This window comes from Xenopus laevis, chromosome 5L (genome assembly GCF_017654675.1).
Source record: "Xenopus laevis strain J_2021 chromosome 5L, Xenopus_laevis_v10.1, whole genome shotgun sequence".
NCBI classification, from domain to species: Eukaryota; Metazoa; Chordata; class Amphibia; order Anura; family Pipidae; genus Xenopus; species Xenopus laevis.
This window is the reverse complement of record NC_054379.1, coordinates 93,502,383-93,518,438: the sequence shown is the minus strand read 5'-3', so window position 1 is coordinate 93,518,438 and position 16,056 is coordinate 93,502,383. Positions and strand designations below refer to the sequence as shown.

Here is a 16,056-nt window from a genome sequence, read left to right as displayed (position 1 = left end):
AAGTATCTTCACAAGTTTTGATGATCCATGAATGAAATAGTAGCAGCAATTTTATAGCGGCTTTGTTAGCTGTGTGTGTGGTTTTTTTTTTACATTTTTTTTGACGGCTGTAGCACAGTCCTCCCCACCTATATATATATATATATTTTTTTTTTTTTTTTAATGGTTTCAGAGTTGATTTTGCTAATAGAGACGAGCAAAGATTTTTGCTGTGAAATGCCAATAGACTCTAATGTATAGTAAAAAAAAACCCATTGACCTTTGAGGTCAATGCATTCTGCAGATTTTTTTTTCGTTTCGCTTTTTTTTTTTTTGCACCAAGGGTCTTGAAGTGAAAAAATTGTATTATAGCATGATGGATGTATGTATGTATAACCGACGTTTCGGTCCCCTTTTTCAAAGTACAAATACATAAAGTGCCAATTAAATAGATCACACCCACATCATGTGACTCTGTCTGTGACATCACGTGCATTGTTCAGACGAGTATCCGCACTCTAAAGTCAATCCAGCACTCACTTTTGTGTAAAAAAAAGAAAATAAAAACGTAATCTTTTATTGTTGCATTGTATCAATGCCCCAAAGTTTTGGGACCTTTTTCAAGGATGAGATAGATATATATATATAGATATATAGATATAGATATATATATATATATATATATATATATATATATATATATATACTGTATATATATATATATATATATATAAACACAAAATGCTGGAAAAAACGCACTCACAGGACTTGTAAGGTGCAAAAACAGAAAAGTTTATTACAACGTTTCGGCTCTAATACTAGTGCCTTCCTCAGTATTCCTACCTGAGGAAGGCTCTAGTATTAGAGCCGAAACATTGTAATAAACGTTTCTGTTTTTGCACCTTACAAGTCCTGTGAGTGCGGTTTTTCCAGCATTTTGTCTTACATAATACCATTAACCAGCACCAAGGCAGTTGTCTCACATGGCATGAGTGCTCCAGCTTGATAAACAATATATATATATATATATATATATATATATATATATATATATATATATATATATATATATATATATATATATATATATATATATATATATCTATATCTATATATATCTTTCATTTTTTTCAGGTAAAGACAGAGTCTTCAATACACCCTTGTGCGAACAGGGAATTGTTGGTTTTGGCATTGGAGTTGCAGTTGCTGGTGCTACCTCTATTGCAGAAATCCAGTTTGCGGACTACATTTTTCCAGCATTTGATCAGGTTTGTGAAATTCAGTTTTTGCATTTCATAGCTTTTGATTTTTAATAGCATGTATTCAGCTTTTAATTTTTGGTAAATGTTTTTATAGGATTCAGCGTTGGCCCTCTTGGGCCCCTGACTCCCCTCCACCACGGCCCCCTGTACCAACCACAATCTCCTGCCGAAACCTTCCCCCACCCCCAGGGCAGTCAGAGAACGCAAAGAGATTCCCAAGTTATGAAGCTGCCACCTCTAGGCAGACCTAGGGCAGTTGCTAGAAGGACTCCGCCTAACAGATTGCTTATTTGCTTTGTTAGATACTCCTAGCTCAGTCTGAAAATCCTTTAGGAACAGATTTGAGATGACCTCTTTATTTGGTTTGCTAGGTATTCTGCTATGACTGAATGACCGACACAGCAATAGTTTTATATGTTATAAAGTAAAGGGCCCCTGAAGCAATGTAGACATCAAATGGGTGCTTGAACCCACAAAGACAGGCAACCAGTGAGGTATAACCATGTTCTGAGGACCATATCTACAGCAAACTCTCATGATAAAATATTTCTTACCTTTCGGGGACAAATGTGACAATGCCCTGACTCTGCCTCATTTTTTAACCTAATAAATAACGAGTAACGTCTTGCATTGATCTTATTTTGTGGTTCAAAGAATACGAAGATACAGCTATACAGAATTTTGATTACAAATATAGAGTACTGAAATGAAGAGCTTACATTCTGATTACATTTCCAAATCGAAAAAGTTAGCGGCCTATCGATCATACTGTATAAAGCTATTAATGCCAGAATAACTTTGTAAAAAAACGGTGTAAAATAAATGGCAAATTTATTAAAGCGTGTTTTTATTTTACGCTGCCTGGATACCGGATTTGATGCCAATTTTTTACACCACTTAGACTTTATGTAATCCCCTGAAGTCAATGGAAAAATTCAAACCCCAAGTAATTTCCAGCAGAAAAAAAAGTGCAGATTAAAGATCAACAGGCCCCTTAATGTATTCCGCTGTAAACCTTTATCTATGAGATTAGAAGTATTCAAATTTGTTTTCCATTGCTGGTAAAATTGCTGCTTTTTTATCACATATTTGCTTGACCTGAAATCTCAGTTTTATACATATGAACTGAAGAATCCTTGTGAACAACATAAAATTTTCATTATAGAACATCAGCTACTGTGTTACCATTCCAAACATTATGAATACTGCATGTCTTCTCACTATTCTTGTTGATTAAAATATAGATTTTCCTTTTCCTCAACAGCAGATCAGTTGAAAAATTGGTTCTCATTATATTTTATGGGTTTCTTCATGCTTAACATGTGTTTTTTTTTTTTCAGATTGTAAATGAAGCTGCTAAATATAGATATCGTTCTGGAGACCTGTTTAATTGTGGCAGTCTGACAATTAGAGCACCATGGGGCTGTGTTGGTCATGGTGCTCTTTACCATTCCCAGAGTCCTGAAGCCTTTTTTGCTCATTGTCCTGGAATTAAGGTATTCGAATAAACAATACAATTTCAATTCACTGTATATTAACTGTATACAATTAACTGTATATAGTTAATAGTTCAAACATAATTTACTTTGATGAGTAGTCTTCAGTATTTTATTTGCCACATTGTTCCACTTTTTAACATTTGGCATAGGAGGGGCCCCTGTACTGAAACTGTGTCTAGTTTTCTAGCTGTCCATAACTATGTATTGGAAATCCCATGTTTAATAAAGCCTGTCAACATAGCAATATGCATTTTAATCTGCAAACCTCAATTAACTAGGGGTCATTTATGACATTAATCTCTGTTGTGCTCAAACAGTTTTCCTTGGCCAATGTGTATTAAGCACAGTCTCCCCTAGGGAATAGTGTGATTAGGGGTCCATGTAGCTTTTTTTTTTTCCCCCAAGCCACCCATGGCAGCTCATCATCAACATGAGTATTCCCCGCCCCTCAGGTCACTGGACAGGAAAGGGTTAACTCAAACACCCTATAATATCCGCTCTACACCGCCCCACCTTGTCTTTTTCCTGTCCAGGTCACTATGATGGCTTCTGATTCCAGGGTCTGTGTTCTCTCTCTCTACCATGATGCATCCCATATGCTCCCCGGAGGGGATTGCGGTGGAGAAGGACCGATGGCTGGGTCATTTTCCACCTAAATTGGCCCACAGTTTCACTGGCCGTGCTGTTGGTGGTGAAGTGCGGCTTCTTGTATACCGCTTCTTACAGACGCAGTGAGGCAATAGTGCTCTGGCGCTATGTTCCGGGAAGCGTGTCATTGGAGTTCCCTTCCAGACCCAGGCAGCCTTGGGTTTGCACCGGCCCGAATGAAGGCGTAATTTCCAGACACGCGTTATTTCTGAAGCGACTGACGCATGCCCCGGCGTCCTGACGTCACAACACGCGTCGGTAGTTGGAAGTGGATTCTGGTGTGTCGGTGAGCATGTGGAAAGATAGATTCTTCATTTTTGGATGCAGAGGTGCTTACTATTGCCTCATAGGTTACAGACAAGATGGATCAGTCTGGCTCTGGGAGAGGAGTGCAGCCAAAAGTTTCTAGGTAAGCAGATGATAACGGAGTTATTATATGAGAGAGATTGGAAGGCTTATAGTGCTTGTTTCTTTCCTGTTTAGCCTCTGTGCCTCTACCGAAGCACAGAAGGTGGAAAGTCAGCAAGCAAGAAAACACCAGGTAGTGGAACAACCCTTAACGGCTGAGCCTCAAACTTCTTCAGCACCCCAATTGGATGCTTTAGTGTCCCTAATAAAGCAAGCAGTGGTACAGGGGGTACAGGAAGTATCTTCCTCGGGCAGGAGGCCTAAGAGATCTCGGGAAGTGCTGTATGAGTCCCTTTCTTGACATTTCAGAGGATGAATATTATGACCCTGCGGATGTCTAGACAGATTTATCAGAGGAAGGAGAAATTCTCTCTGAGGATGAATCTGCTTTTGATTCCTCAACAATAGAAGGTCTAGTGAAGGCAGTAAGAAAGACATTACGTCTAATGGAGGAGACACCAAAGAGTTCTTCAGCGGACAAATTGTTTCCATCTGTGAAGAAACGCTCTTCTACTTTTCCGTTTCATGGCTAAATTAAAGAGTTAATTAGATTAGAGTGGAAAAAGACGGAAAAGAGAGTGGTTATTCAGGGGAAATTTGCAAAGAAATACCCTATAGATGAGCCTAATGCAAAGCTGTGGGATAATCCACCTAAGGTGGATGCAGCGGTGGTTCGCTTGGCTCGAAAAACTACCCTACCTGTTGACGATGCGGGTGCATTTAGAGATCCGATGGAGAATCTAATGCAGTTTGATCTAAAGAAAGCATTTGTCTCTGCCGGAGCATCTTGCAGGCCTGCAGTTGCACTGACTACGACTTCTAGGGCAATGAAGATCTGAGTTAATAATCTAGAAGATGCCATTTCTTCAAATGTGAAGAGATCAGTTTTGCGAGATATGATGTCTGATCTGAAAATAGCTATTGATTTCGTGGCAGAAGCCTCCATTAACTTAGTCCGTTTGGCGACAAGGTCGATGGCTCTTTCGGTGGCATCTAGGAGGGCATTATGGCTAAAGTCATGGTCAGCAGACACTGCCTCCAAAACCAATTTATGTCAGTTGCCCTTTGAAGGAGACAAATTGTTTGGTGAAAGTCTGGATTCGATTTTTAAAAAGGTGTCCTGGGGGAAAAGTGTTTTGCTCCCGCAGGAGAGAAAATTCAGACAAGGGTCTAGACTAGAGCATAGTCGCCAAAAAATGTAAATTTTCGGAATCCAAGACAATACAGACCTGGTAGGTCCCAGAGCAGACCATCCCCATGGAGATCTTCTAGGGGGGAGCCACGGCAGCCGGCAAAGAAGGCAACTGGGTTTGGCTCTTCCTCAGGTAGAACACAATGAGATCAGGCCGGCTCGAGACTGTGCAGTGGGAGCTCGTCTGGCACTCTTCGAAGAGGTTTGGGCCGAGAATATTCAGGATTGTTGGGTTCTAGAGATTATAAAAGAAGGTTATCATCTGGAATTTTCCAGGGTCCCAAGACACTATGTGTATCGAGTTTCTTTGGTTCCGAAGGTTCAAGGGGCAAAAGAAATATTTCAGGAATACGTGGATCAGTTGCTAGAAACTGGTGCTGTGGAACCAGTACCTTGAGAGCAACAAAAGAGCGGATTTTACTCCAAACTCTTCCTAGTCAAAAATTCCTTAGGGGCGTTCAGACCGGTGTTGGATCTTCGGCCCTTAAATCAGTTCATACATTGCAGAAAATTCAAAATGGAATCCCTGGCATCCATAATCGCAGCGGTTCCTCCTCGGGCATGGTTAGTAAATCTATCTAGAAAATATCTGCGGGTTGTGTTCCAGGAGCAGAATGTGTAGTTCACTTGCCTCCTATTCGGCCTATCTACCTCTCTGAGGACTTTCTCAAAGGTCTTAGTGACAGTAATAGCCTTCTTGAGAGTGGAGGGAGTTCCAGCCTTTCATTATTTGGACGATATTCTTCTGGTGTCCAACTCAGAGGGAGCAGCTGTAAGAAATAGAGACAAAGCAGTTGCAATTCTGCAATATTTCGGTTGGGTGATAAACTGGCAGAAGAGTCATCTAATGCCAACTCAGAACATAATTTTCCTGGGAGCCAGTTTGGATACTCTTCAAGGGACAGTGTCTCTTCCAGAGCTGAAAGTCTCAAACATCATAGACCGAGTGAAGTCTTTTCAATGACTCACCAGAGTGACAGTCAAGGATTGTATCTTGGGACTATTTTCCTCCACCATTCAGATGGTACTATGGGCGAGGTGGCACATGAGACCCCTTCAGATCAGTTTTCTGAGAAAGGGGACCACCAATCCCATGAATCTGAAGAAACGCCTTCATATTCCACAACATGTGAGGGCGAGCTTAAACTGGCCAGAGGAATGCCATTAACAGAGCCGGACTACGTCACAATTACAACAGACGCCTCTCAAGTAGGCTGGGGAGCCATGTTGGATGACCTGTCGGCCCAAGGTCATTGGGAAGTCTCTCATCTTCCTTCCAATATTTTGGAGTTGAGGGCAATAAAGATGGCTCTATATGCATTTTCGGAGAGGATAACGCACAAGTGGGTGAAAATCCGGTCAGACAATGCCACGGCTGTGGCCTATGTACGCAGACAAGGAGGCTCCAAAAGTGCTCGGTTGATAGAAGAGCTGTAAACGATCATGTCATCGGCGGAGATAAACCTCAGGTTTAGTAGCCTTTTATGTGCCAGGCAAGATGAATGCAGGCAGATTTCCTGAGCAGGAATGCCTTGGAGCCAGGAGAGTGGTCTCTGAATCTCTCTGTGTTCCAGACCATTACCCAAAGATTTGGCAATTCAGAGATAGACCTCATGGCCTCGGATCACAACCACAAGTGCAGGAGGTTCTTTTCAAGATACCCATCCTGGATATCCAGTGGAGTAGATGTTCTAAATCAGAACTGGGAGATGTTCGGTTATGTCTTTCCACCCTTTTCATTAATTTGGAGGGTGTTGAAGAAAACAGACAAAGAAAGGACACAAGTGATTGCAATAATTCCATTTTCGCCCAGGTGTCCCTGGTTTCTGCTTATGAGGCAGATGTCAGTGGAGCCTCCAATGAAACTACCGGCTGTGAAAGATCTGCTGATGCAGGGTCCAGTTCCCTTTCAAGAGGTGTTCCACTTGTCGTTGAAGTTGAAAGGCAGAGGTTCTCAGATATGGGCCTCGAGAAAGACCTGATAGAATTGCTATTGAAATCTAGGAAACACTCTACATCAAATCAGTATTATCGTGTCTGGTCGTGTTTTGTCAAGTTTGTGGAAGATTTAATCCCAGATGTCCTTGTGCGTCAGAATTGGTGCAGTTTTTCTATGCTGGGTACCAAAGGAAGCTTAGTGTCAGTACCTTGAGAGGACAAGTTTCAGCGCTTTCGGCATTAACTGAAAGGTCATGGGCTGAGGATCCCTTAGTCATCTGCTTATTTAATGCACTGAAGAGAGTGTGTCCAGTGAGACGACTCGGAATGCCTCCCTGGTCCTGAAGGGTTTAACGGCAGCTCCTTTAGAACCTTTAGAAGAAGCTTCGGATTGGCATGTTACTTTATAAGCTTTATTCCTGGTGGCGATCACTTCAGCTTGCAGGGTGGGGGAAATTCATTCTTTCTTGGCAAAGGAACCTGATACGATTTTGTTTCCTGACAAAGTTGTCTTGAGACCAGCATTTGAATTTCTTCTAAAGGTTGTGTCACAATTTCACATGGATTTGGAGATAACCTTACCCTCCTTCTGTCCTAATCCAAAAACAGAGCGTGAGCGGCAATGGCATATGTTGGATCTAGTTTGAATAATCTCACATTATCTGACCCGTACACAGTCATGGAGGAGAACGGAAAGACTCTTTGTCATTCCAAGAGGTTGTACTCCGTCTAAAGCGACTATTAGTCTATGCATCAATGGATGCATAGTGTTCGCCTATCACAAGACAGGCAGAGAGGTACCTAGAGACTTGAAGGCTCACTCTACTAGAGCACTGGCTGCTTCCTGGGCGGCGGAGGCCAGATTGCCGCCAGATGTAATTTGTAAGGCTGCAAGATGGACCTCCTTACGTACATTTATCAAACATTATAAGTTGAATGTTTTTCTTTCCCAAGAGGCTAAATTTGGGAGAAAGGTTTTGCAGGCTGTGTTGCATTCATAATAAATATTAAGCATCAGTTGTTGTCCTCCCTTCTTATGGGTTTTGGAAATTCTCATGTTGGTGATGAGCTGCCATGGGTGGCTTAAGAAATAGAGAAATTATTATTACTTAACGTAATTTCTATTTCCAAGTCACCTACCATGGCAGCACTCACCAACTTCCCTCTCTTCTGAAGCTAGAAAACAGACAAAGTGGGGGCAGTGTAGAGCGGATATTATATGGTGTTGGAGTTAACCCTTTCCTGTCCAGTGACCTGAGGGGCAGGGAATATTCATGTTGGTGAGTGCTGCCATGGTAGGTGACTTGGAAATAGAATTTAGGGTAAGTAATAAAAATGTATTTAAAATGTATTTAAAAGTTTTTTTTTTATATATAAAGTATTTTCTTTTTAATATTTTTGTTTGTGCTGCTGGGTCTGGACAGGTGCTTCTGCTGGGAGAAGGCAGACAAGGCACAGATGCTTGCAGATCCAATGATGTAACTGCTTGCCGAACCTGGCCAGGCATATAGAACGCATGCCTAGATCTGCATGCATCTGGACCCAGCAATACCATAGAAGGGGGTCCAAATATCCTAGCAACCATGCATTGATTTGAATGAAAGGCCCTGAATAGAAAGAAGAGTAATAAAAAAGTAGCAATAACAATACATTTGTAGCGTTTCAAAGAATTTGTTTTGGGGTCAGTGACCCCATTTGAAAGCTGGAGTAAAAGTCTGAAGAAGGTGAACCACCCCTTTAAAATCAAAGTGAAGATTGCATAGACATTTATATCCAATATTGCCAAGATGCAAAATAGTGAATTTGTTGTAAACTTGTTCAACATTACTAGAAATATTTTTAATCAAAACATGGCACTCAGAAACTTTGGGACCCATTTATGTAGGGGACTGATTAATATATCGGTCTTTACTTTGCCTTTCCCTAAGCATTGGGCACCAAGGGGACTCTTTGTTTAAAGAAAGGAGTAATTCCTAATTTCCTGGGTCAAAGCATGATCCCTAAATATCCCAGGTTTACCCACTAGATGGCACTCTGTTATAATATAAAAGATGGAAAAGTTCAATACAGATGAACACCCTGGTCCTCCAATCGCGAAGCCCCGGTACACGGTGAGATAGGTATCGGCCACCTATCAAATGTATACGGCAAAGGATTCACTGGCACACGGGTAATGCTGGCAGGGTGATACCCTTGCTTTAAATTTATTTAATTTAATGCAGCAGGCTGCATTAAATAAATTTAAAGCAAGGGTATCACCCTGCCAGCATTACCCGTGTGCCAGTGAATCCTTTGCCCTATAATATAAAAGATGATCACACATGCTCAGGGTTCATTTTATTAAGCCCCTTACCTGAGCAAGCAAGAAGAGTAAAGTGGAATCTAGACAAGGTCAAGTCTAGTAAGAACAGGCTAACTTGCTTCCATGCTAGGAGTAACAGATAATTAGGCTATTTAGCCGAGCAGCCAAGGATCCACTTTTTATGATCCCGGGTACCAATTGCCCAGAATTAGGGACTAAGTGTTAGAGTGCTATCCACTTAGGGTAAAGGCTGAAAGCTGGGTATACCTTCCTAGACTATGTGTATGCTATTGTCCCACGTGGGGACTTATTGCTTTGAGTATATGCCTATCCACTGTTGTTCCCATGTTCCTGCTCCTTTCTATTTGAACTCACTTGTGGATTACTCTCTTCAATAAATAAGTTCTCTGTATACGTTGCAAGAAACACTGGCATCCAATTATTGTGCACTGCATACAGTTAAAGTTGCACAACACCCTGCCTCCACACCATTCCGAGGGCTCAACCCCAGGGAATTAAGGTCTCATCTGGATCACATTATTGGGGTAAGCTCATAGTTAGAGCAACTGTGCCACTCCGTTTACTATAGGCTTAAATGGTAGTGCTAAATAGCTCAAGTTGTCCATGTGAAATATTAGCTTTCATATTGTACCTTGTAGTTGACCAGAACTCTTGTGATATTTTGCACATTTATTTATAAATAAACCTTTTTATTTTGCTTCAGTAGCAGTTAGTGGATTCTGTGCCCAGGTAGTTGTTTTGCCTTGACAGGAATTTATCTGCACAGGGTTGTACATTTTTAATTAATATGATGCATAGTTATGTTAAGCTGACTTTAATCATTATTTCACAATAATCAGGACTGTAAATGTAATGGAATTGTGATACTCTTTATCTGAATGATGTATAATCAGAATATACTTTTCCTATATAGCAATAAACTTTTTAATTATATCGCTAATTTAAAGTATATGCTTTCCCCTTTCAGATTAAAGTAATCCTGTCCTGCAAACCCTAAGCTTCTTTTACTGCTTTCTGCTCTTTATTAGAATGTAACTGTGGGGTATTAATGGTAGGAAATGGCCTGTCATCTTTTATTTATTTTATTTTTGTCCGCTTTCTGATTACTTTATAACACTTTGTCAAATAGTAATAATGAGTAAGTGGTTTCTGGAATGTAATGAATTTTATAAAAAAAAAAAAAAAAAGTAGAAAAAAAAAATCAATGAGCTAGGTTAACCTTCAAGGTTTTAGAGTAACTTGATCGTATCCATGTAGATGAAAGCGAGATTGTTCTCTGTTTTGCAGGTGGTCATTCCAAGGAGTCCAATCCAGGCGAAAGGCTTGTTGCTGTCATGTATAGAGGATAAAAATCCATGTATTTTCTTTGAACCAAAGATACTGTATAGAGCAGCAGGTAATGTAATGCAAGGCTTCTGTGTGCATTTGTGTCTCTATTCACATTTTGGCTTGACGAAACAAATGGTTTGGCTAAACCCCTCTTGCTGCCTATGACTGTCCTTATGAGAGCAAATGGTTTCAGTTAAAGCAATAATTGTATGCTTTGGCCATAAGGCCTTGCTTTGGCTTTTGCTAATTCCTTAAATTTTTTTTGGCTGTCTGCACAGATTTAGTCATACCCATGCTTTTGTAAATTTAAATTCCAATTCCATATGCTGGCCATAGTTTAGTTTGAGTTTAGGCAATGGTGTGTAGAGCTTCTAAGTAGACAAAGCTGCTTTTTGTTTGGTAATTCCATCCGCTCTTTTTACTGCAAGCAGATAACAATCTGAGCTATATTAGATAGTACTGGTAACTCTGTAACTGTGCTTGTTTCTGTGGGCCAGACATCTATTGCTGACATTTGACACAGCTCTTATGTTTACAATGGCAGAAGCACAGATGGCTGGTCTAGATGGTTTTATGCAGAAATGCAAGTTATTGGTGTAATCTGTAAACCTTTTGGTACATCTGAAAATTATATGGAAACTGTAGGGTAGGTCACTTTATAATTACCGTTTAAGGTGGCTTAGACAGTTATAATACAGCTTGCGCTCTATGTTCATTTTTTTGTCATTTTTTTTTTTATTTTCAATTTTATTTATGCAGCCAAAGTTATCAGATTCCTAGGGTCTAAGAAACCAGGCAGTTGATTGGAAGGTACATGAAAGATAAGGAAAGGCCAGGAGCAGAAAGATCGCAATAATAAAAACAAAATGGAAGCCACAGTCATTCTGTCTTTGTTACTGGTGTCAGGAACCCCGATTACTGCATTGCATTTTCAATTGCAGGTTGGGAGGAGGTATTGTAGGAAGCCCAATGCAATTGGAAAAACCATACAAAATAAAAATAAAGAATGAAAGCTTGATTAGAATAGGTCCATCTATAACATACTAAGTTATTATTTAAAGGGGACCTGTCACCTTAAATAACTTGAAATAATTCCAAATACTATTTTATGATGTTAGTCAAAATAAACTTCCCTTACACTATAAAAATTTAGATTTTTTTTTTTTTAGTCTTGGAATTCAAAATCTCAGCAAGCAGGTAGGTGCCATTTTTGTAGACACCATTATTAAGGCAAGCTTTTTTAATTTGGCAAAACCTGCTGTTTATGTGTCAAAATGGTTGAACGAATACACCTGATCATGCATTGGATACACAATTAGATTGTTAGTTAGGAGGGGAATGTAAGGAGTACAGTGACATCTAGGAAGTGCAGAATGGAAAGTATTTTGCCTGCCCCGTCAAAGGTACAGAGGAGCGGCAGGTGAAAAAATGATTGACAGCGGAGACTTTTAAATGAGTTTATAACAGGTATGGATGTTTTAATAAAAGAGGAATTTGTGTTTTATGTTTAATTTGCAAAGGGCTTTTATTATACAGCTTTGTATGTCTGGGTGACAGGTCCCCTTTAAGATAAATAGCCGCACAAGTGTGCTCTAAGAGTGTTCGCATCAGTTAAAGCGTTCAATATATCATTGCTAATAATTCCTCATGACAGCATATGTTTAAAACCCCCTAGTGGCCACGGAGCAGAAATGTTAACCATCCCACAAGCCTCTTGCACAACAGCCCAATTTCCTGCTTCCTGTGATTTTTACCTATATGAGGTTTAAATTTTTGCAATTGAAAAAACCTCCTGAAATAACCAGAGATACAGGCAGCATTGGGTAGAGCTGGCTTTGACAAATTGGCCATGGGCATAACGGGCATGTTAGGACATTGCCAAAACACACTCAAAGAAAGCTACCAGGTTGAACTCTAAGGAAGGTATAATGCCGTTAAAAGCACCTTTACCATTTTATAGTGTTTTTTTTTTTCCTTTTTTTTAACTTCAAAATCAATATATATTTTTGTTTCACTTGTATGGATTGGTATTTAGTTATTATCTTATTGTATTTTATCTATTTATATGCTAATTTAAAACCGGGGCTTATATTTTTATATTGTTAATATTCCATATCTTCTTATGCTTTCAATTATTTTCTGCCCCAGTTTAAAGTCCCTGCAGCTGCTGACTGTTGAGACCCAGCACAAATCATGTTCAGCCCCTTGACAAAGCAGTTTCCTGGATTATTAATTAAGTAGTAATGTGCATGTTAACCAGATTTGCTGTAACATTGTGTTTCACTTATTAAATTGCTTTTAAACAAGTTATGTGCAAACACAAAAGCAAAATTTCTTTTATCATTTTGTAAGCAAGGGGAGAAGAAAGGTCACTGTTATTAGCACTGACCTTTGATAAATTGATCTAAGTAATTCACTGGTAGTTTTGATATTTGCTATTCATTCAGTATGGTAAAAGGCTTTTGGAAGCTCATGAGAGGAATATTTATCGCAACCAGATTTAAAATATATATCAAATAATAATACATTTTCAGAAATTCAGCAAAAATTAACCATTAACTATGCATTTCGTTTCTTACATGATAAACATTTCCGGAAGTATAAATTATTGTCAGGAGCACTGTAGAAGAATGTTCACTAAAATGTTTTAAAGTATGAAGCCATCTAATTCTGTAATGTTAAGACAATATAGTTTTGTGAAAGAATGTACATGTCAAAAGCTAATGAAACTGGGTAATAAAATAAAAGTTAGACAAAACAGAAATATGGACGTCTATAATATATGCAAGTCCCTGCTTAAAAAGACAAAAAAAAAAACAAATCTGGTTTGGAGACAAGATTTATAGTCACAGCACCTTCCAAAACTCAACTTAATGCTAATCACTCTGGGATGATCCATTTTGCATATTACATTGATACCATCTGTTTTATTTATTTATTTATTTTTTTCACACCATTTATCTCATTACATTGGAAGGTGCTCCTTTTTACTATATATTTGATTTCACAAATCCTGCATGTAGAGAGTCTAGATTTCAGGTGATTTTAAGAGTGAGCTCTAATAAATCATCTTAAGTCTAGTATTGCCTTTGGGGGTCTCATTTTGTCTTAACTGTCAATCAGACTCCATAGTCCTGCATGAAGAGTGAATGAAGAGAGACAGATGCTGAGAAGGGGGTTAGTAAACAGTACCATAAAGCTTATATTTTTATAGTTCCCCTTTAACTGTTTGGTAGTCAGTCTCTATAGAATTCTGTAAATATAAAACTTTGCTTGAAGTTAGATGATACATTTGAGGTCCTGAAGTGTAGAAAGTTTAAAAACAAAAAAAGTAAAGGTTAGCGGCCAACCTCCCTTCTCCCCCACATCCTAACTGCCCCCCCCTCCCCGGGCAAATGCCCTTAATTTTTTACTTACCCCTCTGTGCAGATCTGGCATCGGGAGTTCACGGGCGTCTTCTTGTTTTTTTGGTCTTCTTCGGAATCTGAGCGTTTCGGCGCATGTGTACAGTAGTTGGAGTAAATTTCTGGTCACGAACGGCTGCGCATGTGCCGAAAGTCACTAAAATTTTCGGAAATTTTCGTGACTTTCGACGCATGTGCAGTTGTTGTTGCAGTGAGAAATAGTAGTAGATGTGGATTTCCAGAATCTGGCAATAGTAATTTTAGTGGCAAGGGAAATTAAGTTATCAGTGTTCTTGTATGATTGTTTATGTTGGAAGTTTTGTTTTTATTCAATAAAGATTTCTGCAGCTCTTCTCATTTTTTGTGTGCGTGTGAGCAATACTATACATTCTAGACCAGAATCATTTAACTTCTGGTCAACACCACTAAATATGCTCCATTGTACTAGCTTGTCCACATTATCTAAAGCAATCTTTACTAGTTGAGAATTAATTTTGTTTAGAAATATCTAGATCACTTTTGCAATTATTTTACTAGCCTAACCTTGTAGTCATCTCTTTACAGCTGCTTTATTTGTAGCTAAAAGAGAATGTTGTAATTTTTCTTCTGTAGCATGCTCCGCTATTTGCCGTAAGGCTTGATAGTAGTTGAGAACATTTAGAACTGAAAATGTTACTTAAACTCACATCAGAGAACTACATTATTCATGCAGCTGAAATGTCAGCTTTCTTCAGATAACTGTTAAAGTGGAAAATGAACTAAAGTTTGCATTTGAATCCCTGTCAATAAGGATGTAATGATAAAGAATCGGGAGGAAAGAATTAGTCATCTGGATATTTGCAGGCGGGTAATGGAGAACCTTCTGTGATGTATTTTGACCTTTTCCGTTTAGTTTTATTGTATCACATGTGGCATACAGTAAGTGATGTAGGAATGAATATCACTTGCTTCAGTGGTTGCTATAGTGACAAAGGAGAGCATGAAAGACCTAAAAATGTATTTTCAAATTTCATAAGGATATAAACCACCATTTAAAATCATAAAGAAATAAATGACGTAACATAACTGCTTCATTATACATATTCGTACATTCATATTCTGTTTTGATGAAATCTCATTTTGTTTAGAATTATGGCTTCCTTTGCGGATTTTAAGCGAGTTCCCTTTCAAAAGAAACTAAATTACTTCTGATCTACTTTTCATTTGATCTTTGCTCAGATTCTCTAAGTGTACCATTCAGCCAATTTTCATTCCTCCTCTTAATCGAGACTTAAATATAAATAATTTGTATTACAGTGTACAGTGGTAAATTGTAACGGTCTATATCAAAATAAATTACATAAAACATTTAAATTTGCATTACTTTATTCTTGAATAAATATTATTTACAATAATATATAGGAACTGGCATATCTACAAATGAGAAAGTATGTTTGCATAACAAGGCTGTAGTAGACTTATCTGTAGGTTTTAATTAAAAAAAAAAGGTTTTAATATTCTGAATTCATAATACACGTTGTATTGTAGTTGTTGCAAGTTTATTGGGCACCATGGTGGCACAAGGAGTTGGTTGTGTTTTTTCGGGTACTCCAGTTTCTCTCCTACACGCCAAAAGCAGACAGGCAGGTTAATTGGCTCCTGATAAAATTTGCCTTAGTGTGCATCAATCTAAGGACCTTAGATTGTACATGTGACTGTATATGATGTATTATTTGGATAAACAAACGTGTAAAACTATTCTTTTAATTATTTTAGAAGTTTTTGTGTTTATTTCAACATTGTCTTGCCATAGTGGTAAGCCATAGTCTAAATGACTGTAGCAATTTAGCTTCAATATTCATATTCATATTTTTTTTTTTTTTTTTCAATATAGTTGAGCAAGTCCCCGTGGAGCCATACTGCATTCCTCTTTCTGAAGCTGAAGTACTTCAAGAGGGAACAGATATCACACTACTTTCTTGGGGTACTCAGGTAGGAAGAGTTCCTTTTTTATTTTTTTTTAATGATAATACTTGGATATAATAATATACTGAAATTATAAATAAAGCCCTATATTTCACACCTCTGCTTCAAA

The 16,056-nt window shown here is 38.6% G+C and overlaps 1 protein-coding gene across 1 annotated transcript in view; it reads left to right on the top strand.

Moving 5' to 3' along the window:
• Positions 1 to 16,056, top strand: part of bckdhb.L (branched chain keto acid dehydrogenase E1, beta polypeptide L homeolog) — an 88,847-nt gene that overhangs the window by 23,050 nt on the left and 49,741 nt on the right. The window contains exons 4-7 of the mRNA XM_018240605.2: positions 1,114 to 1,247; positions 2,582 to 2,737; positions 10,537 to 10,645; positions 15,856 to 15,953. Of these exons, the coding sequence (XP_018096094.1) occupies positions 1,114 to 1,247; positions 2,582 to 2,737; positions 10,537 to 10,645; positions 15,856 to 15,953 (497 nt within the window). The remainder of the gene's footprint in view (positions 1 to 1,113; positions 1,248 to 2,581; positions 2,738 to 10,536; positions 10,646 to 15,855; positions 15,954 to 16,056) is intronic.